This window comes from Hippichthys cyanospilos, chromosome 3 (genome assembly GCF_059441005.1).
Source record: "Hippichthys cyanospilos isolate Australia breed blue-spotted pipefish chromosome 3, RoL_Hcya_1.0, whole genome shotgun sequence".
In the NCBI taxonomy this organism is placed as follows: domain Eukaryota; kingdom Metazoa; phylum Chordata; class Actinopteri; order Syngnathiformes; family Syngnathidae; genus Hippichthys; species Hippichthys cyanospilos.
In genome coordinates this window covers 29,912,304-29,935,184 of record NC_142371.1, presented here as the reverse complement: position 1 = coordinate 29,935,184, position 22,881 = coordinate 29,912,304, and the positions used below count along the sequence as shown (strand labels likewise).

Here is a 22,881-nt window from a genome sequence, read left to right as displayed (position 1 = left end):
ATGAGAGGCAGTGCGAGTGGAGGTGATCTCTCAGCCAACAACACTTTAGTCCTTTTTATGTGGCGTTTTGCCAGATAATATACACGTTCACTAACTAGTATTGGTCTGCAAGCCTAATATTGCTGAGGTAGGATGAATAAAAGTAAAATAATAAAAATAACAGTACATAAAGATACTTTGTTTGTATTCATTACGCGTCCCAAATGCGTCATCATTGTCAGTCTCAATAAAGTTTTATCAAATCAAGATGGCGGCGCCCATGTACAGTCGTGTGTTGTAATCACGGGTCATCGACAGCTTCATTTAAATCATATTTGCACAATGGATGATTTAATAATGATACAACCAACGACACGGATATAAAAAAAGGTAAATAACTCTTTCATTCAATTGGTTAGAAGCTTTTGAAAGCGGCAAGAACGACGCGGGTATTTAAAAATGCAGTATTTACTCTAAAATAAACAAACAAACAAACAAATAAATAAATTAATAACACTAACAATAATTCGTCGATTAATGGCTGAACAGTTGATATGAAAGAGAGGTGTTAATTATTAGTATGTACATTATTGTGGTTGTTTTCGCACGTGTCAGGACACACGAGCTATTTCAAAGTCAAATCAGACACCTTAGCTAATTGGTGATGTATACACATTTTTGTATTGCGGTTTTCATATTGCAAGACAGGTAGGTCTTAGGATACTGAGCTCAAAACAATATATCTGTATACGTTGCACAGCGCTTTCTGCGTGCCGTTCACTCTACTGCTTTCGTTGAAGTTAATAACACTGTGTATACTTCCAAGTTTTTGATATTTAGAAGCAATTCTACACGTTTAAAGCTAGACTTCGTCACGGACCCCCCCCCATCGATACATATGTCTTCGTTTTACAAGGGTCATTGTTGTACTTGACGTGTACAGCATGTAGAAACCAGTGGCAGTTACCTTACCTACAAACTTGTCGTAATATACATTCTAATTTTATTACTTTATAATTTGAATAAACCAACAGGAATATGCAACGTGGGCATAACATCAACAAAATTAAATATTTCATTTGGGTTTGGAGTCACTTTCTTTCAGGGGATGTTTTTTTCTAGTGGTGACCATAGAAACACATTCCACTGTATTTCTTAGTCTCTCAACCAGCCTTGCCTGCTGACATGCTGCAGTGATTCTTGAAGGACACATTCCCACAAGCCGGATAGCAAGGACATGCAAAATTGTCTGAAAGATTAGTTTGTTAATCTTTTAGGCATTAATCAAATTTCTATTTATATTCTGCAAACTGCTTCTTAATCTGACTTTTTTGCAACTTGTAATAATGATGAGAGTTACTTTCCCAAAATGCTTTCATCTACTTCATATCAGCACTCTTTCTCTAATCATGTATTCCTAATGGAGCTTTTCACAGAATCCTGCATGACTTCTATGCATTAGCAATGATGGACATTATTCTCATTTTCATCTCAGCCTCATGTCTGCTTGTGGAAAATATCTGATGTTAGATATCCCACTGCATCAGTGTTGTGTTAATATTCTGGTTTACACACAATAGCGAACATGGAAATGAGTCCTCAAGTTACAATAAAAATGTTTTTGCAAGTGAACCAGCCTTCATCTCGTACCACATACAGTACTAACCTTTAAACCAAGCTACCAAATTACACCTCTCAATAATTTCGAAATTTGTAGCAGTGCAGCACATGACATTGTCTAACAAAAATCCTCTCCTGCCACGGTCACAAATTTAACAACATCATTTCTATACCATTATAATTAAAGTTAATCCTAGTAAAATTCTTAGGTCACACATAGTATCTGTCCTAACAATGAATCTTTGCTTACTTTTTGGCTTTGACATGACAGCGTTTTCCTTTTCATATTTTTTTAAATACCACCATGACCACCACCCTTTTAATTTAAAACTAAGAAGAAAACGACAATTATTGAAACATTTTTGCCATCCATCCATCCATCCATCCATCCATCCATCCATCCATCCATCCATCCATCCATCCATCCATCCATCCATCCATCCATCCATCAATAAATCAATCATCTTAACCAGGTGTGTTGGAGCCTTGGGACACGGGTGTGTTAGAGCCTTTTCCAGTTGTCTTCAGGCTGTAGGCGGGGTACACCCTAAACTGGTTGCCCCTCCCTTTGTGAAACAAAACTACTTCCAAATAATTGAAAAGACTATCTCTTTGGGGAGCTGCCCTATACAGTTAATTTGTCACTGACATACTTGCCAATGTCCTCACTAAAAATGTTCATGAAATGGGTACATTGAGAAGTGATCAAAATGACATTATTCACATGACATTGCATGCAAGGCATTTGTGAAATGACATTTGAGGCGAGGATCTCTATCTTATTTGGATACATCTTAACTGGGATATGCTAGAGCTAGTTGGATAAAAACACTAGCAACAACGTGCATCGTCTACTAATCCCTTATTTTCATATACTGATTACTGTTTGAACCTTTTTTCTGCTGGTAAATAAAAATTGAGACCTTAAAGAGGGTATTTTTGGAGGAATCTCAAAATCGATATATTGCTCCACCTGGTTTATATTTGTTCTCTATACAAAACTATCCTATACTAAACTATGCGGACCCTTTTGCCAGAGGGTCACATTTTCATAGTTGATTAATTTGTAGGTTATTTTAAATTAATCGATGAATTAGATGTTAAAAAACACATTTTGATTTTCATTTCTTTGTTCAAATTGGGACTTGTTTCAAACAGACAGTGAAGAAAATGCTTAATTTTTTTAATGATTTGGTTACCGGTTTGGTCAATAACATATCAGAAAATAGCTGAATATGTTGAACATTATTTTTTCCAAAATAAAAGCAAATGATTGTAAATGTTTCATTTTGATTCAACACATTAATAATCAGTTCGTATCATGAGGGACGAAATGTTTTTAAAATGTCAATAAATTATTAGATCACAGAAAATTAACTGTCTCTATGTTTACATTACCTAAATGCAGCTAAAATATCTCAGATTCAGAGAGGATGAAGCTGAAAATATATGGACTGTGAAATTACCCAGACTGCCACACTGTCAGGCATTCTGTTCTTGATGATGCGCAAAAGTGCTTCATGTGCATACAAGTGGAAAGCTTCCCATTGAATTGATCATGTTAGACTAAATATTAAATGTGGACTTTGATAATGATCGCCTCCTGAAAACAAATGACAAGGATTTGTTTCCAAGTCAGGTTTCATTTGAGTATTATATTATTTAATAGGGAATTAAAACAACTTCAAACTTTTGGAGTACAGTGGTGGTGGTGCAAGCCAAAACACAAAGTTTCTGTTAATGTCTTAAGTCCAAGTCAGCAGTTCTCACCCACCATCAATTCTACCAATTCACACCATCTGTGTTTATATTCTTTAACAGAATCATGAAGATTTTAAGGAGATGGGTACTTTTGTTTCCTCGAAATGATGTCCAGTCTGGTCAAACCGGGACTGCTTTCCTTAGCCTTGTCCACCGCCAGCTATCTCCAACCATCCGCACACTGTTCAGTGAGAACGGAGTGTGGGAGAAGAACTATCAGACGGAGACTCGATGCAGAGTGGAACAATGGTGGCACCCACGGATCATGGCGCAGTGGCGCAAGGACTCACTGAAGAAGGTATATGCATACATTGTAAAATATGTTCTTAACTGTATAGTTAAAAAAAAAAAAAGGGCAATTTGTAGTTGCCACTGTTATACAAGACCGGGGGGGGGCCCTCATAATCTCCCGTATATTGTACATTTTAAGGTTCTAAATGATTTTCCTTAAATGACTAGATGAAGCAATAATTAGTCATCCACCCAAATGATGCCCCGCCATTACTCGTAGTCGCTGGCTGATTATATATCCTAATATCTGATAGTGGTAGGGAAAGTGATGAAGTGCGCTCGTGACAGCTCTGCTCATAATTAATTTATTGAAAAATTCATGGCTCAGGTTTCCTGTAATCACGTATAGCTTGATGTATCTGGCATTTGCTCGGTTGCTACGGTAACGGTGTTGTGAGAGTAAACCATCCATTCAATGCCGCTACGGCTCCGACTCTGTTCTGACACGACAATCAGAGCGCGTTGGAGCTTCAAACAGAAATACCCAAGTCATTGCTCTTTTTGTGCATGTGATGAGTTATGGTTGTTTTTTTTTCCCCACCTCCACATGTTAATGCAGCCCCCTTTGAAAGGAAATGCTTTCAAAAGCCACACTCATATTGTATTAGACTGTATAAGATTTACAAGACAAAATTTATTTTAATATAATATTATTTAATATATTCTCATCTTCCTACAATATTCGTGCCTGACTGCCTTTTTCATTCCAGGATCAGAACCGGGAAAAGTTCTATGTTCTCTCCATGTTCCCATACCCTTCTGGGCGACTGCACATGGGCCATGTACGAGTTTACACCATCAGCGACGTCATTGGCCATTTTCAAAGAATGAGAGGTTATCAGGTTTGTGAGCTGTTCTTGTTGTTTCCATTTTGATCATGTAAACAATGAAAACGGTGCTTTTAGCGGGTAAAAGAAATAATATTTTGTTTCTCCTATTTGACATTTTCTATTTTTGCTCAAATTTAAACACGACATCCAAAAGCTGTCAAGAGTGGTACACTTGCCATTGTTTAAAGTGGCCCTTATTAAGGCAAAGTAAAATTAGGCAGGCCCTAATAGACTTTTGACATTTTTTCCACTTTCTAACCGAGCTCTTTAGGGTTTTTTGCTAATGTTGACTGGTATTTGGAAAGGTTTATAATATCTGCAGCTACTGTAAATTGTGATTACAAAAATGCCAGGAAAAGATGTCCGTTGGTTTTATTAAAAGGACACTTTAAATGGTGGCTGGCGTTTGCTGATACCATTTAACATGAGTTTAAATGTGAAAGGTGTATTCTGAAATCACATCCCCAATTATAAGAAATGTTCATACTTATGCAATCACATTATCTCTGTTGTTTGTTTGTACTTTCCTTCTTGATAGGTTTTTACATTTTTTCAATTGAGTTTTGAAATTGTTTGTGGTATCTTTAGTCACAAAAAAAAGTTCATCTTTGTCAACTTTGTCACTCTACTACTAAGAGCTCTATCAAATAGTTAACTTTGTTCTGATTTGAATTAAGGGAATTGATTATTAGGTCGTGTGCATTTTCTAATTGTGTTATTGACGTTTTTTTGTTTTCTAAAGAGCTTTATGTTTCTGACTAAAACCTGTGCTCATATGTCAGCTTGGTTGATCTTCGCAGTAAGGCCTATTATGCTGTAGTGAAGGTAAAAGTAAAATCCATACTCTTGGTGATCTCGTGCACCCTGCTGAGTTATTGACTTCAATTCAGCACAGCAGTCGATGACCGTACTCCTGTTTGCATCCACTAAAGTGGAGGCATTGATGAAAGTCACTGCAACCCCAGACACCTTGATGATAACTTCCGTTCAGTCCGCCACACAACCCCCACATCCTCTTGTGTGACTCTCATGGTGCAAAAGCCCCTTGGACGTCTTTCCCTGGTGGATTTTGGATTACGTCTTGTCATCTCTTTAAAAAAATAAATTAAAACTCTGGACAGACTCAATATAAGAAAGCAGTTTCTCATGAATGGCAAACTACCCCCTGCACACAATTCTACATTCACACTGTCTACCCTCAGTTAATTAATCATGCACTGTTGACATTTCCAACTTGTGGGCAGCTGTTCCTGTGCATGCTGTGCATCGACTATATATACATATATATATATATATATATATATATATATATATATATATATATATATATATATATATATATATATATATATATATATATATATACACATTTATAATTTTTTTTTGAATGTTATTAATTAATCTGAAGAATAATTATTACATGAATCAGACAAAAATAGACAAAAACCATTTTACTGCTGAAAAGAGCTAAAGTTTAGAACCCCTTCAAAGAGAAAATCAATCCCAAAATTATTTTTGAAACAAGAAATTCTATGTGGTCTCACAAATAGACAAAAAACATTCTGATTAATATTGTGTTTATGAAATATGAATTAAGCAGCACACTTTACTCGTTTTCATTGCTCTCACAGGGCGGCCATTTTGCCACTTAATGGCGACTGCAAATGACATCACAATTGCTTGGTGCTCAGGAAACAACCAGTTTCACAGCTCACCTGTTTTTGCGCAACATAAGTGAGTTTGGCCATGTGACATTTGGAAGCTGAGCTGTGATTGAGCTCCGAGCAACTCTGATGTCATCTTCAGTTGACAACAAGACAAAATGGCTGCCTTGGTGAAAAATTAAAAACCGGTGGCCTTTGCTTCATATTTCATATTCACAAATACAATTACCGGTAATTAGAATAAGGTGCGTAAATTAGTGGGGCTACAGTAAAAAAATATGTTTGAGTTGATTACCCTTTAACCAATTATTTTATATACAAGATTATTTCAAATTTTAGCAAATCAAAAAAAAAAGCCACATCTTTGACCGTAACTGTTCATTTAATGGATTTTAAGTGAATTAACTGAACAATCTTTCCCTGGGTCTTCATGGTTAATCAATATGAAATAAATTGTACTAATTACAGTCAATGCTTTCATGAGAATTGCAAGAACTTACAGAAAGAATTGACTTGATGCCACTTTTTTACACACAACCTAATGCATAGTTAAAAACGTAAAAATAAAAAAACATTGTGCAACATAAGTTAGAGTGATTTATTTATTTATTTATTTTCAGACTAGCATCATCTTGCTTCATGTTCCAGTCAACAGATTTTACCTTTAAATCAACTTCAACTTTTCTCCCAGTCCATCTTTCCCGGGCTTCTTGTCACTCATGCTGTGTCTCCATGATGGTGGATTAGCAATGCACCTGTGAAAAGTGGGACAAGTTTTCTTGAATTTAGCACACATAGGAATAAGTGCCACTCAAGGCATTAATAGTGAAAAGATTCTTTTGCACTACGAATCTCTTCGACCCTTGATCTAATTCGGGCACCCTCTCCATTGGAGCAGACAACGCTTTCATGTTAACAGTGTTCAACACTGAATAAACAACAGTAGCAGCGCAAAAGTAATGAGGAGCAATTTTTTTGCGCTGATTTGCACTGGCTGTCTTTTGCTCACGTCTGAATCAATAGGCATGCCTTCCCCTGAGCAGCCACCCTGGGCCATAGTACTTAGCTCTCTTAGCCTAATGCCATCTAGTACTTGGCTTTAAAAAAAGAGGCCAATGCAGTTACCAAGGATACCAACTCTTGTGAAACATCAGACCTGTTAAAAGTCTGCGCAGTGATCCTCTCCGGTCCTCGACTCCATGACGTTCTGCTTCTCTTTACTCCTGCCTTCCACTGCTGTGCTTTCATCTCATGCGGCTCTCAGTGAGCAGAAAACGACCCCAGGGGTGCTAAAGGAGAAATAAATTGGGGTCTAGTTGTGGGACAGTAGTACCACATGCAAAAATGATCCAAATGTTAGCATGAAATGTGCATCAATGTGCATGAATTCAATGAATGGCTGGATATTTTAAGCTCTCATATCCCAAGCTTCTATTCCGGGTTGCATGGTTGCACCTCACTGCACATTGCACTTGGTGATGGAGTGGAGATCATCAAGGGACTGCTTATTATAATATGGAATCCGCCGAGATCTACTACTATGTGACTTAACAAAATCAAACATGCATGAAAGCTTGGGTGCTTACTGGCATAAGCACCAAAGCTCTTCACACATCCATCCATCCAGCCGAGTGATTTCTGTGAGTTCTTTTTTTTTTTTTTTTTTTTTTTTTTTTGGAATTGGCACTGTTTTATGCTTTGAACTGCGCTGTACTTACTGTAGTAATGTTGTTCTCTCTTGTAAACAGAATTTTTATTTTTTATGGAAATTCCAAATAAAACTTTGTTTGCTGTTCTGTAAAGTGAGCAAATAATGCCCAATTGACAATGTTTTTTGTACGAAAAGGAAAATAATTAACTACAATACATGTGTGAAAGGGCCTAATACTGTGTAACGGGTATATACAAAAATATTGGCCATAATAATAAGGATGGGACAAGACACAAATCCCACAATATGAGGAATCTCACGACTATTATTCGTCCACGAGAATGAGACAAGATGCTTGCAAAATTTGTAGTATAAAATAATGCTGAACAGAAAATTTCCAGTTTTTACAAAGTTTTCTTTTTATTAAACATCTTACAAGGAAAAGAACAATCAAGTGTCCAAATGCAACATAAAAGGTTTAACGAAATGCATGCAGCTTGTGTTAGTGACATATTTTTTTTGCAGTGTTTACAAACAGTCCTTGTCCTATCCGGCAATATTTTACAATTCCCCTTTAGTACTGGAAAACCAAAATATCGCTTGAAAATAATCATAGAATTTTCTATTTTGCATGTTGTGCTGCAAATTTGGAGTTTTATGTTATTCTGAAAAAAATGAGAACAAAATGGGGGCTTGGTGGAAATAAAATAAACACAGAGGATCAAATAACGTATTTCTACTATGAATGAGCAACTTTTATCATTTTTTGCTGATCAACATTCTATTGGGTTAAATATAAACTGTGAGGTTTTAGACATCTCCCCACATAAAATTTTGTCACAAAATGACACTGGAAAACTGGTTAGCACATCCATGATCGTGCAATGGGCATATCTTTGCTTCTGGCTTCCATCCTCCTGTGTGGAGTTTGTATGTTTTCCCCGTGCCTGTACGGGCTTTCTGCAGGTGCTTCAGTTTTCTCCAAAAACATTCAAGGTAGTTATATTGGGCACTCCAAATTGTCCTTAAGGTGTGTGGAGGGACAAGTGCTTAAGATAACAAGATATAAATTAAATGCCTATATAGAGCACTCGAGCCCTGCTGGCTACCGGGTAATTTATGCTAGACGCTGTGCTTAACGCTGGGAATAAAATGCAATACAATAAAATAGCAGCCTAATTATCTTTTTTTTTTTTTTGCCCTCAATTGTCGATTGAATGATGCTGTAAGAGCAATGTTGTATTGTTTATATTGAGAGTCGTGACTTGCGACACACTCCTGGTGCAAAGGTTTGTGCAGAAAAAAAAGTCAATTGTTGTTGCGACACGAATTCTGGACCAACTCTAAAATAAAAGTAGATCAAGGTGTTTGTGTCCATACATTATTTAGTATGGTGAAGTTTATTTTGAAGTGGGCTGGCCTTCTCAGTACGTTTGGCAGCTTGCTTTACTGTAATGCTGTTGGAGACTTTCTGCTCAGTGCTATGAATATACAATTTGGCGTTTTTGCTTTGTCTCCAGGTATTGAATCCAATGGGCTGGGATGCTTTTGGCCTTCCAGCGGAGAATGCTGCTATTGAGAGGCATCTTGATCCAGAAGATTGGACTAAAAGGTACCAAAGGCTTGTTTGGGCTTCAACAGCTTAAACCCTCTGACTCGCTTGCCTTTCCACAGGAACATCAAGTCAATGCGTGAGCAGTTGGACAGCCTTGGCCTTTGCTTTAACTGGGATCGGGTCTGTATGTAGGATCGCGACCTGCACAACAGTCAACACGTATTTTTCCCTTACCCTCATTGCTGACCTGACCACCATTTTTCCTTGACAGGAGGTGACTACTTGCCTTCCTGACTACTACAAGTGGACACAGTATCTTTTTATTAAACTCTTCAAAGCTGGGCTGGCTTATCAGAAAGAGGTAGGACGAGACTTTCCATCAAAGTCTGTACTCTAAGTTTCTTTTGGAAGGATTATGATTGCTTTAGTCAGGCTTTCACAATGACATACAGTAGATGATTTTATAGGTCTTCTGTAGAAAGCCTTTGATAATGTGTAATGAAGTGTGACAACCTTTAAATAAAGCCTGCGCTGTGTTTCTTTCAACTGAAGCGCCTTCCTAATCACTGCTTTCATTCTTCGTGAACAACGTGTGTGTGTGCGTGTGCGTGCGTGCGGGTGTGTGTGTGCGTGTACGTGCGTGTGCACATGCACTATTCAGGGAGTGGTGAACTGGGACCCCGTTGATCAAACAGTACTGGCTGATGAGCAGGTGGATGAAAATGGTCGCTCTTGGAGGTCTGGCACTCTGGTGGAGCAGAAGTTCCTTACACAGTGGTTCATCAAGACCACACACTACGGCAAGGTACAGTTAGTGAATTCTGCGCGTGGATCTTTCGGGTAAAGTCACAGTGATTGGCCATGAGCAATCAGGGTTGTTAAAATTAGGGATAGACTTATTACCTGCTCGGGTGATTATCTGTGCCCACATTTGACATTTTGATGAACATTTGCAACAGTTTAAAAAAAATATCTGATGGACAATAATAAATAAATGTAAAACTGTGTTGACTTCAGCAACCTATTAATGTCAATTTTCAGTTTACTTTACTTCAGTTTACATACTTTTCTAAGAGATTCTCACTGTCGGAGCATTAGAGACTACACATTTTGTTTTTGTTGGAAATTACTTGAAAAATAAAGCTAAGCTAAATTTTCACATTTCAGTTATTTTGGACAGCTTAACCAAAGGGGAAAAAAATCATCAATAGATATAAAGGTTCAGCGAGAGAAGTCGATTTACTGTAGTAAGCTATAGGAGGTTATTGTTTAAGTTTTAATATAACCTATTAAGACATGCTAATGACCCTGGGATGTTTGTTGTTCAGAGGACTCCCTGAACGTTTTACTTTTTTTTTTAAAGCAAATGTCAAAAATGAATTTAAAAATAAATAAATAAATCAACTTTGTGTGTTTTAAGTTGTTCACCAGACATACAGTCTAAAAACAGTTATTACACAAATTTGCTTGCTGGTGGCTAGCAAAAAAGACAACAACAAAAAACATACACAGATAAGCCGCCCTGAACTATCAGCCATAGGATTCAAAACATGAGGAAAAAGTCGCGCCTTATAGTCTGAAAAATTTGGTATTTTGATGCCCTTATGTGAATACTTTCCATTATACTGTTATAATACTGGCTCAAAATAGGGGTTATCGGCCTCCTTGAAAAAATATACATTTGCTGTTAGGAATTTAGCTCATGTCCAGTGTTTTTTACAGCATAGTAAAAAAAGTATGAATCCATTAAATAAGTTCGAGTTAACCCTTTTTCACAGTGAAAAAATGGTGATTATGGTCGGAATCAGTCTTGAGATAATTACAATGTTTACATCTTTGCAATGCAGTTTTGTTCATGAGAATATAGTTGTCACTCCAGACTGTCCAAAAAAACAAAACAAAAAAACTGCACAAATGACTTGGCACCCACCAGTGCCAGCAATAAGCCGTGAGTGACAGGCAATGTGTGTTTCACACTTTTGATGAAGGTGGTATGGTGACCAGTCAATGTGACGGTGCAGTCCGTACACACAGTTCTCTCATCTAAGTGTAAAGAACATGTATTCATCCAAGGCCTTGTAAAAGCCATTTGTCCGTTAACGTGTCCCATCAAAGCAATCATTTCCTTATTCAAACCTTGAATGGTTGTTAGCGACAACACTGAAGTTGCTCATGCTGGTCCATGTCAGAGGTATGAGTGGAGGTGGGGGCAGCCTACTGTGACAATGTGTTCGCTCATTTGTAATTTTCACTGACGAATGGAGAAGTGGAAAGAAAGGAAGGAAGAAGAAGGTGTGAAAAAAACAGAAGTGAGAGAGACAGATGGAGAGGCAGGAGGGCTTTGGCAAAATGGAGCATGCCAAACGCGCCCGTGATTTCCTCAGTGCTCATTTCCCCCCACTTGCCTGCTCATGATGTCTGCAAGACATTCATTTCAGATTATATTTATGCTGCGCTCTACCTCATGCTGAAGTGTGTCTTGTAACTAATGTTTTTTTCCGAGATGATTTCAGATGACAACAATCATTACCAAGATTGATTATTTTGACGCAAAATGTGAAATTTCAAAATGTTTCATAATCACACACATCTTGCTCGTCATGCACTGTCGACCGCAATTCATTTTGGGAATGACCACTCATTATTATTCATTATTCAACTTCATTATTATTAGTGTTTTACTTAATTTGTAGGAAAATGGTCCATTCTTTGTCCATTGCGTTTCTACTGTATGCCAGCAACTTATATTGTAATGACAGGCATTAGGGCCCTCCCGACCAATTAATCGGCTTATTATGGCCCTTCAACATTGGCCAAAACCAATCAGCCAAATATATATTTGCTGATTGATTACCTTCATGTACTCCAACCATTTATCACAGTTGTACTCAAGTAACACTGCTGTCATTATTTATTACACATAAATCCATACCATTCCTTTGTATCCTTAAATATACATAATGGTTTTTTTTGTTTTTTGTTTTTTTTGTCATAATTCACACCTCTCATTCAAAGCACAGCAAATCGTATTTATTTATTTATTTTTTTACTAGCAATTAGGCAAACATTGTAAGGAAAACAAAACAAAAGCATTTTCAATAAATAGCAGAAGGTATGCTTTTGTGATTATTTTATATTTCCTGCAGGTAGCAGCTTTAATCACATATCACACTGAGTACAAAATCGAGATGTTATCACACTGAGTACAAAATCGAGGTGTGATCATCAGTAGGCATGTGTTGTATATAAAGTATATAGTGTTCATCATATTTTCAGTGACATTTTTGTTTGGTGTGCTGTGAATTTTTTCAAATATAACATGGGTGCCTGAGCGCAATAAAGGTCAGTTAACAATGCTATGGTCTTATCAAAAATCACAATTTTAATCTTCTGCTCCTACATATTGCAGTTAGATACACATCATTTGCAGGTTTTACACAAACGCAAGAAAAAATGTTCTTCACTTCCATAATACTGTACTGTTTTTTCTTTCAACTAGAATATTATGTTGAATCAATTATTCTGCCCTGCTGCGGTGCCGTAGCCAGCAAAGATCTTACTGAATGAGGAATTAGATCGCTCTGATGTCATGGCCTAGGCCACTCACATGCTGAAATGTCATGATGTACAGTACAAACACTGTTACTTTCCTTTATTTCTCTCTTTTGCATAGTGACGAGGAAAGGGCATCTCTCTGATTGTATAATATCATATGACCGTATCGTTCTCTGATTGCTTGGATATGCTACTAAGTTGCCCATCGAGGTGTTTTTTTTGTTTTTTACTTCACTAACAGTGAACCCCAGTCTGTTTGTAGTAACATGTCACATGTTCACATTTTCTCAGTCTAATGTATTTATGGTTTAAATTAAGGCTGGCGATGAACTTAATTCAATTAATTTGACATTTTTATATTTAATTATTTCAAAATGTGTAAAAAATTGAAATCAAGGTTTTGCACAAGTTGTGGAATTGCTAGATGGCTGTTTACAATAGTGATTCTAAACCATTTTTAAAAATTATGTACCCCTGTCAAAAGTTTTTTTTTTTTTTTTTTTAACAGACCTTAAACAGAGATGTGCCATCCATGAGCAATTGATTAATGTTTGAAACAACATTTGTCATCATATTATTATATTTATATTATTCAGCAACTTCAACTGGATGGTTTGTGTAACATCTGTTTTATTTCTGGCTTTTCAATGTCACTAATGACAATGTGCATCCGTATAAAACGTAACAAATTGAAGACATACAATAATTTGCAAACGAATCATTCCAACACAATCCAGCAATGATTTGTGTCATGTTCCAATTACTTTTCTATTAATTTGAAAAGAAAAAGTAAACATTCTGTTCCTGTCATGGCATTAGCGTTAAATTGGGTTTGCTGATACCAGCAGAAATCTCGTTAAAAACTCTCATACCAGATGAAGTACCTACATGTACCTTTAGGGGTACACATAGCGCCATTTGAGAACCTCTGGTTAACAAGATTTGTTGGAATAGTCACTGACTACTTATTTGTGGCATTTAAACAAGGAATACACAAGCAACGACAAGTTAATTTTTGGTCAAACTATGATTGTTACGGTTTGCTCCAAAACTGATTTAAAATCAGTTTTTATTACTGTCGTCAACAGTTTGCACAAAATTTATTTTTTAACACATAAAACCTTAAAATAAATATTTGTTCACATTATTACTCAATTTAAAGTTGCAAGATGAACAAAAGACACAAAAGACTGGACAAAATGTTTGTATTCTATTTTTTTGGCCATGTCGCCCTGTACTGGCTGAATACTTTCATACTGTATAGGCTATAATATAGTTATATAGTAGTATTAGGACTACTATCACCCTTATTTCATTCTACCTGACACGATTAGATAAATGAATGTGTGCAAATTGTTAAAAAAAATTGATGAATCAAAACCTTAATCAGGTGACACATCTTTTGTACTGTTTCCTTACTTAAACTTACACAGGCTTTGCTTTTCTTTTTGTATGGTGCTTGTCTTGAAGCTAGGGTTGGGTGATATTAGCGTTATATTGCAATACGAAGTGACGCAATACACATATTGTACTACGACATTCATTTTCCAATATATCTCGTATCGGTTTTGAAACGCCTTATTTTTGTAATATTTCAGTTTTTATATCAGTCCACTCCAGAATGGCTTTTGTATCATGATTTTTTTTTTTTGTCAAATTATGAATCATGTTTTACATATAAATCATTCCAAGTGCTTCAAAACCACCACATTAAATTTTACAATAGTGTTGCTTGTATGGTGTGACTGGAAAGCGAGACATTGGTCGAGCGACAGAGAGAGAGAGAGAGAGTGTGCGTGTGTGTGCGTGTGTGCGTGTGTGTGTGTGTGTGTGTGTGTGTGTGTGTGTGTGTGTGTGCGAAGGAGAGAAAGTTGTTGCACACCGGTAGATTGCTGTGTTGTATCTAAATGCAATAAAAGTGACAGCTAATGTGGACCCTGCCCATTTTGTCGGCTGCGGGCTTCAATTCGAGCCAGCGTGTGAGGGCCGTCTATGCCGGAGGGCAACTCCAGTCCTGGAGAGAGACTTCACCCGTGTCCCCTGTCTACGGCCACAGAACAAACAACAATAATATTTATGATACAAAGATAACAATTCCTTCATTCAAGTTGTCTGAAGTAAGCTGTTGAATATGTTCCCGAGAAGTGCAATAATATCCGAGCAGTCATATTAACGAGCGGTAGAATCTCAAGTTGCGTTTAATTCAAATGGGGAATTTTGAGATTTCAAGATTTTTTGTTGTTGTTTTGTTTTGTATTCTTTTATATGCTAAGTAATATTTGTGTTATAAAGGGGAAAAACTGTACAGAAACGACCATATGTTGAATTTTAACCGTATTTGATCAATCGCAATAGATTTCTTCTTGGTTTTTGTCATATTTTTTTCACCAACGCGAGTGACATCACAGATCTGTTTCATTTTACGGTTGAAGACCACTGTCACCAATATCCTGTGCTGGAACTTGTGGCAAAGTGCTACCTGTGTATTCCTGCCACATGAATGGCATCTAAAAGCGTATTCCCAACTTCTGGGGACATAATGGACACAGTGGACAGCATGTTTAAAATGAAAACATGTTTAATGGGTGCTCAGAGATGTCAATGATGTGTGGCGTCTGAAAAACAATGAATAGTATTTGTCTAATTATTTCCTTCATTTTTTGTCAGTCATTTTAATTTATATGCCATAGAAACATTGTCCAATATATCGCGATATGTATCGCAATACATCTTTGCTGTATCGCAATATATCGCAATACACTTTCAAGACCCAATAACCAGCACTACTTGAAGCTTTTATTTGTTGCCATGGAGACAGCCCTTGCCCATCACAGTTCTGTAGCACACATGTTTTTTCCCCTGCTTCTTTTCCCAGACCCTGATATAATTTCCGGTTTTAGTTTTTGTCCTGCTATCATGAAAATGATGACCACAGCCATTGTGTATGGTTTCACATTTTAATATCGTTGTGGAAATGAATGGTGAGTGGCACAGTTCGAGTGCTTGTGGTTAATAGATTATGACAGCCTGAAAGGAAAATAGAGGGGTATAACAACACAGGCCTTTGCCCAGCTGTGACATTTTGACTCCGACTTGGTTTATATGCATAGGTTCCTTTCTTTTCATCATGCAGAATAAACTGCTTGTTCTGCTTTGTATTTTACAGCCAGGTCAGAAAAAGTCGAGTGAAACAGGTTGATCTTTTTGAAAGCTAACGGTTGTTTGGTACACAAATCTCTCGTGAGCATTTGCAAAACAGTAATGTTGCATCTAACTGTGTCTCACGGTCTGTTTCTTCTTTCTTGTTGTTTTTTTATTTTTTACTTTCCACCCCAGCCTCTTCTGGACAGCTTGTCAGACCTTCCAGAGTGGTACGGGGTCAAAGCCATGCAGGCAAATTGGATTGGAGAGTGCACTGGCTGCTATTTTGATTTCAAACTCAAGGTGGGTCTCTGCTTGTTATTTATTCATTCATCATTCTTGCTTCCTTTGGAACTCTTGACCTTTTTTTCACGAAGCACTTCTCTGTGCTTGTCCTCTTCAGCCATGCTGTTTCATCTCTTTCTAACTAACCTGCTGCTTGCTGTTTTTAAGATTGTGTGATGCCCTGCTTTCTTGTATTTTTATCAAGACTCAGGAAGTATTGAAATGACGTGTTAATACTAAATGTTAACAAGTCTTGTAGCTCTTGTTTAAACAATTAGATTACTATACTGTAATCAAACGTCACACCGACCCCTTGTTAAATTCGGCTAATTAAAAAAAAGGATGGATGTTTACATGTTGATGTCCTCTCATTTCCCAGGTGAGTGGAGAAGAGACAGGAGAGCGGCTGTCTGCATACACCTCTTCCCCGGAGGCGGTGTTTGGTGCTGCGTACCTGGCCATCCTGCCCTCCCACAGACTGCTGCATGGAAGCAGCTCGGTCCGCTCTGTGCTGGAGAAATCCTTGCAACCAGGCAGAGGTGCGCATAAGTGTAAACAGTACTTAGCCATTTTGTTGTTTTTTTTTGGGGTGGGCTTATGTAAATGTAGATGTTATTTATAACTCTGAATACATAAGGCCCTTGGCAGTTGGCAACTGGGTTCTCTTAGCATCCGGTAGAAAAGTGGTTCTCAACCTTCTTCAATGATGAAATCTGAGATTTTTTTTTCTTTTACTATTTACCTGTTCCAGTCATACAGTCTTACAGTCTTGATTTACCAAATTGTGAAACTAAATTTGTCATGGTGTCTCTAGGTGTATTTTATTCAGCAACTCCAGAAGATTGTGCAACCTCATCTGTTTTATTTTTGGCTCATCTGCTAGCAAGTTGCATCACTAATAACAAAGCGCATTCATATGAAACGTAACAAAATGAAGACATACAATTAAGGTTGTCAGTATCTCTTTAAAATTGATTATCCAATTGTTTATTCTATTGAACGATTGAGTTATCAACCCCTCCATGCACAACCCCCCCAAAACTAAAAACATATATTTTTTATTTTCGTAATAATTTAGTACAGTTGAATGTGAGTAAAAATGAGTGTATATAAGTTCCGATTCCTTATTTATGATTTCTGTACAATTTTTTAGACACCGACAAAATTCTCCTTTGCCAAACTGTTAAAAAGTGCCATTGGCGTGCTTGCGATTACTGTCGAACTGAGGAATAAGGTCACATAATGTGCTTATTTCAAATTCTTATTTCTTGACATTTACTTTATATATCTGAAAAAAAAAATTAAACTTGTAGGTTTATGATTGGATTCCCTCAGAAAACTCTTTTGATTGAAAGTGCTAATTAGCCGTCAGGGAAAGCAAAGTTGCTATGTTTTCAGCTCTTGCCCTCTTATTTGCAGACTCCTTGACAGGAGTCACAGCTGTCAACCTGTTCACCGGTCACGAGGTTCCTCTGGTCATATCTCAGAAAGAGGCATTTGATGGCTATCTAGACACTGTGGTTGGTAAGTTTGCTACGATTGTACATTCAACTAAAATTTTTATTTTGTTAATATGTAGGTAAATGCAAAAAACAATAAATTCAGCCATAGTTTGCCATTAAAAGCGATTTTTCTCAACATAATAAAAGTGCATGTTTGTTGTATCCAGTATCGCGGGTTGCATATGAGTCCATGGGCTAGGGGTTGTTTGTCTCATGTGGCGATGGACTCCAAGGGATTGCTAACAATTAGTCGCGTCACAGTAATACTTAACATTAAACGCAGGGAGCCTTGTCGGGCATTCTCAAGAGAACTGTACTCACTGTTTGCCTTTGTGCAAGCATGCCTTTGTGGTGTCTTTATTTTTCATGTGTTCCGCTGCACCTGTGTTTACTAGCCTTACCGGACTGTAGTGAAGAGCATTTGTCTGTGGCCAAAACGCTGAATTTAACATGGATCAATGTTCTCAAGAGCCATGAAGATGGGACTGGAATTGTCATTAATTCTGATAAGGTGATGACAAGCTCAGTAATGATGCCATTTTCATTTTATCGCTCTGCCACGTACACAAACAATATCAACGTAATCTTTCTCCTCCTTCCTTTATGTGTATATCACAGTTCTCAGGACTCACCAGGAAACATGCTTTTGAGTCCATTACCCAGCAGGCCAGGGAGCTGAAAGTGGGGGGCCACCTGACCAGCTCAAAACTCAGGGACTGGTTGATATCAAGACAGCGTTACTGGGGCACACCCATTCCTGTTGTGCATTGTGGGTCTTGTGGTACAGTTACTGTCCCCGAGGAGGATTTACCAGTAACCTTGCCAAAGCTGCCGTCCCTCACTGGAAAGGGGGGGTCGCCTCTGGAGGCTGCCCATGATTGGGTCAATTGCAAATGTCCACGGTAAGATTTTTTTGGATCCATTATTATAATTATGCATTTATTAAATCTGATAATTTGGGGGAAAACAGAGTCTAGTTTTATTTTGAACAGTGCAGTGTGACCACAGACTGGAGCATGCAAATGCGATGCGTTGGTTGTAATAGATGCAATAAGTAATGTAAACGGCCACCTCTGCTAGTCAGCTGTAGCTCATTAGCTGAGATCATTGCTTGCTAACGTAATGTGTTTTTGAGCAACACGGAGGTCAAGTTCTCCAGCTGCAAGGTGCACTGCTCACAATTAACTAACTCATTAAATGATAGTAGATGCGAGTTATTTATGCAAAGACAGCTAATTGCTCTCAAAGATATGTAAAAAAAACATTTTGCTTAAATAATTATGCGCACAGACATTTGCAGCCAGTGTAGTATTTCATGCAATCGTACTGTAGGTATGTCAAATCAAGTTTGCACCTCATTGCTTCATTTAAGGTTTATTCTTTGTTTATTAACTCATTCAGTCCTAAAGATGTTTTTTTATGTTTTCTAATAATCTAAGGACATTCAATTCCTAGCATTTCTTGATTTTTTTTTTTCTGTCACTTTTTTCCCCCAAGTGTTTGGCTAAATGTGTCCACAATTGACTTCACAAATGTATCACTAAATGAATCTAATAAAGTAGTTAAGTAGTCATTTACTTTAGGCAATTAAGCAATAAAGTAGTTGATTTACTGAAGTTATTTTATTACATGAGTAACCTAAAGTAATTAATTTCTATAATAATCTTGTATCTAAAGTAATTGAGTATCTTTGTACATACAATAATTAATTGCTATAGGACTTACATTGATTACTTTTGTTCCCTAATTATTATATAATTATTATCAAACCATCAAAATTCTTCCAAATGTTTTTCAGTAGACCCCTCATCTCTCCCCAACGTGGTGCTCGCCAGGAGTTGTTTACGGTATTTAGATTACGGTATTCTTTTTCAGACGAATCATAAAGGTGTTTGTTCCGGCAAACTTCCATAAGCAATAGTTCGTCTGCCATGTTTTCCGCTCATAAAAAAAATTCTGGAAGACACGCATTGCGGAAATTCTGGCCCGTGTGGACTCCACGGGGAGGGGATTGGTCGCTGAAAGAACGTCATTTTGACACGTGGAGTCACATGGAGCTTGCAGACGTGAAGACACTTGAAGCTTGACACTTGAAGACAGAATAAAAGTAATAAAGATGAAAGATGGATGAAGCAAAGTTAAAGACATCATGTAAGAAATTGATGTAAGTATGAAAATGAATGCTTATTGTAGATTTGGCGATTTCATTTCAGATTTTAGACAGCACACCACCTTTTTTATGTTTACGTCCAAGACATGGATTTACAATAGTGAAAAGTCCCCTGTTGTGAAAATTCCGGTAGCAAACATGATTTAGTTGTAGAGGAGTTCTACTGCATTTGTTTTCTATTGTGCATGATTATTTGTTCCTGGTTAGCTCAATCAATGAGCACATAGCAGTTGATATTCCTCCATTGTTTGTTTTTGTGTGTTTTTTGTGTTTCTGCTGCTTTGGCTTGACTTTCCAGAACTGGCTGCATAGTGACGTCATGGCACTGCATGCCTACGATGTTGTACAGGAGCCGACAGGAAGCAGATCGATTTCTTTTTAAATTTAATATCGATTTGGGGACATTTTAAATCTCTTTAAATTGTAGTAAACAAGAATTCCAGTTCTTATGGGAATTTGTTTATTTTTTCTGGGGGGCCAACCCCTAGCAAAAAGACTTATTCTTTAGGACTGAATGAATGAGGCTATTTTTTTACATTCTGGGATTGAGTTTCCACATATGTTGCAGTTAAGCAGTTTATAGAAGCTCATGAAAAGCACTAAGTTGCGAATTACAAAATATTGACTTTGCTGATGGTATTGAACATGTAAGATAATTATTTGATTTTTGACAAGCTCTTATTAGAATGGCAATAGGATGTGCACCAAATGGGAAAGATCTACCAGAAAAAAAAAAATATATATGTATGTATATTGTAGCTGTCAGTATTTTTTAATTGCTGCTACCTGTTTAAGCTTCACAGCGGTTTCTCACCCTTGAAGTCTTTTCAGAGAGTCAGATCAAGACTCTCCAGACCTTGCTGACGTTCAAGCAGGCAAGATAGCAAAACAAGCAGCCTTTGAATAACCACAACCCGTTTGAGTAGAATCACATTATCGAATGCAGTGGCTTTGCTCAAATGTGTCATGTTGCAAATTGAAGGCGGAAAGGGTAGATGGAGAATGTTACTTGCTTTTGATGGAACCTTGCGGAAAGTGAGAGTGTCCATGATTTTGTTTGCAGAATGGGAAAAGGAAAAAGTTGCTGTATTTTCTCCTGATAATGTGAGGAGTAGCGGCTCCCTTATGCGCAGATGAAGCTTCAAGTGGAAGCCTACAAATTGCGCAATCATTATGTGTTTGTTTCTGATTGGGCTTTGTAATAAAGTGTGTCTAAGATAAGAGACGCACGAGACGATCATAATGATGTCGTTTACCTAATGCAACCAAAAGGCCCTGAGTGAAATTTTACATGTGTGAGCGCACCTATTGGCTGTGAGTGAATTCCATGTTTGAAAAACACAAAATTGCAAATACACTGATGCCGCTGAGATGGGAGTTTGTAGCTCAATAAAACTAATCACCACCCTGGCACCTTATTGATTAACAACAATGGTTCACTCACTTGTAGATGGCACAAGTCATCAGATTGTGTTAGCACACTTCCACACAGCCACAAGAATTCCTCCCATCAGAATTGATTGATGGGCGTAATCGCGAAGACGCCGTTATCGTCTCACTCTCCATCTCCCTGCTGTTGTTCAGTGCCGGTGGAAATTTGTTCCCTTCACTTGTCGAGTATGTCCAATTAAAGCAGAAGAACGCAGTGATGAGAGCTGGGCGGCTGGGATGGAACTTCATCTGTCCTTGAGGAAGTCATATCCTGTGCGCTCATTCCGTCGTGAACTATCTGCAGCTCTGCTAACTGAACTCTGGCTCGGCTTAGCTTGGCCAGAAGCTGTTTTTGTTGTGACACAAATTCCCAGGTAAACCGTTGGTCACACTTTGACAGATGAGGATTGAACAGATGGAGACTCACAGTCCAGCGGGGTGCTCACTCGCTGTCTTTGTCTGTTTTCAAACATTTTGACTGTGAGTCTTTTCCTTCAACTAAGTTATAAATAAAACACACCACTCTTTGTACATTTGACAAAGGATTCCTTTTCCTGTGGACTGAATTTCATCCTTGTGAAGATAGCGGCTCTGGAAAATGGATGGATGGATGGATGAACTAAATCAGCTCGAATTTTTTTTTTTTGTGGCGTGAAGCAGGATCACTATTGTGTGTCATCTAGGCTTTAGAAGTCTGTACCAGCTGTCTGTCCAGTCACCACATTCTGGCCTCTGATTATCTAGGCTGGTGGGAGGGGAAATATGTGCCAAATCTGCTACACTCGCAAAACTTTTCTTATGTCTTTGCGTCTGTCCCTATTTTTTTTTTTTATTTGATGATGATAGCCTTGGCATGGCTTCTCTCTCTTTATTTTCGCGAATAACACCTGGTTCCCAAATCTTAACCTTGTTACGCCTTACTATTGTTGCTAGGCAACGTCATGGTCTTATTTCACCACCACTGCCTTGTTATGTGGTGGATGGCTGAGGGTTTTTGCATTTGTGTGACACAAGTGAATTTGTTTGAGTAAAATGTTGAACAAAAATCAAAGAATCAAGACTAGACATATCATCCAGGAAAATACATGAAGAAAACTAAGAGCTGCTGCATCTGTTTGTGTATGCTTTTATTTATTTTTTTTTGCGCAGTCTGGGAGATTTTTAAATTCTACCGAGACTCATTATGAAGTGGTAAGCAGATGACTTCACTGTTCCACTTCCTGATTGAAATGAATGTAAACAGGGTGATGCAACTGTTTTCCTGTCTCTTTTTAAATCTTCTCCCTTTCTCTGGCAAAATGTTCATTTTAGATTCACATCACGAAGCAAATACGGTTTGGCTTGGGTAAAACGGGGCACAAGGTGACATTTCCAACACAAATACGTGATCATTCCCCTGTTAGCACAGCTTGCTTGTCAGGGCATGGTACCAATGTTTCATGCCAG

The 22,881-nt window shown here is 37.6% G+C and overlaps 1 protein-coding gene across 1 annotated transcript in view; it reads left to right on the top strand.

The window, feature by feature from the left end:
• Positions 1-249: 249 nt before the first annotated feature.
• LOC148426779 (leucine--tRNA ligase, mitochondrial-like) overlaps positions 250-22,881 on the top strand; it is a 33,522-nt gene continuing 10,890 nt past the window's right edge. The window contains 12 exon segments of the mRNA XM_088411656.1: positions 250-369; positions 3,421-3,658; positions 4,362-4,493; positions 9,317-9,408; positions 9,471-9,531; positions 9,623-9,712; positions 10,013-10,156; positions 16,243-16,350; positions 16,712-16,871; positions 17,752-17,856; positions 18,230-18,345; positions 18,453-18,736. Coding sequence (XP_088267782.1) covers positions 3,425-3,658; positions 4,362-4,493; positions 9,317-9,408; positions 9,471-9,531; positions 9,623-9,712; positions 10,013-10,156; positions 16,243-16,350; positions 16,712-16,871; positions 17,752-17,856; positions 18,230-18,345; positions 18,453-18,736 — 1,526 coding nt within the window. The 5' untranslated portion in view covers positions 250-369; positions 3,421-3,424.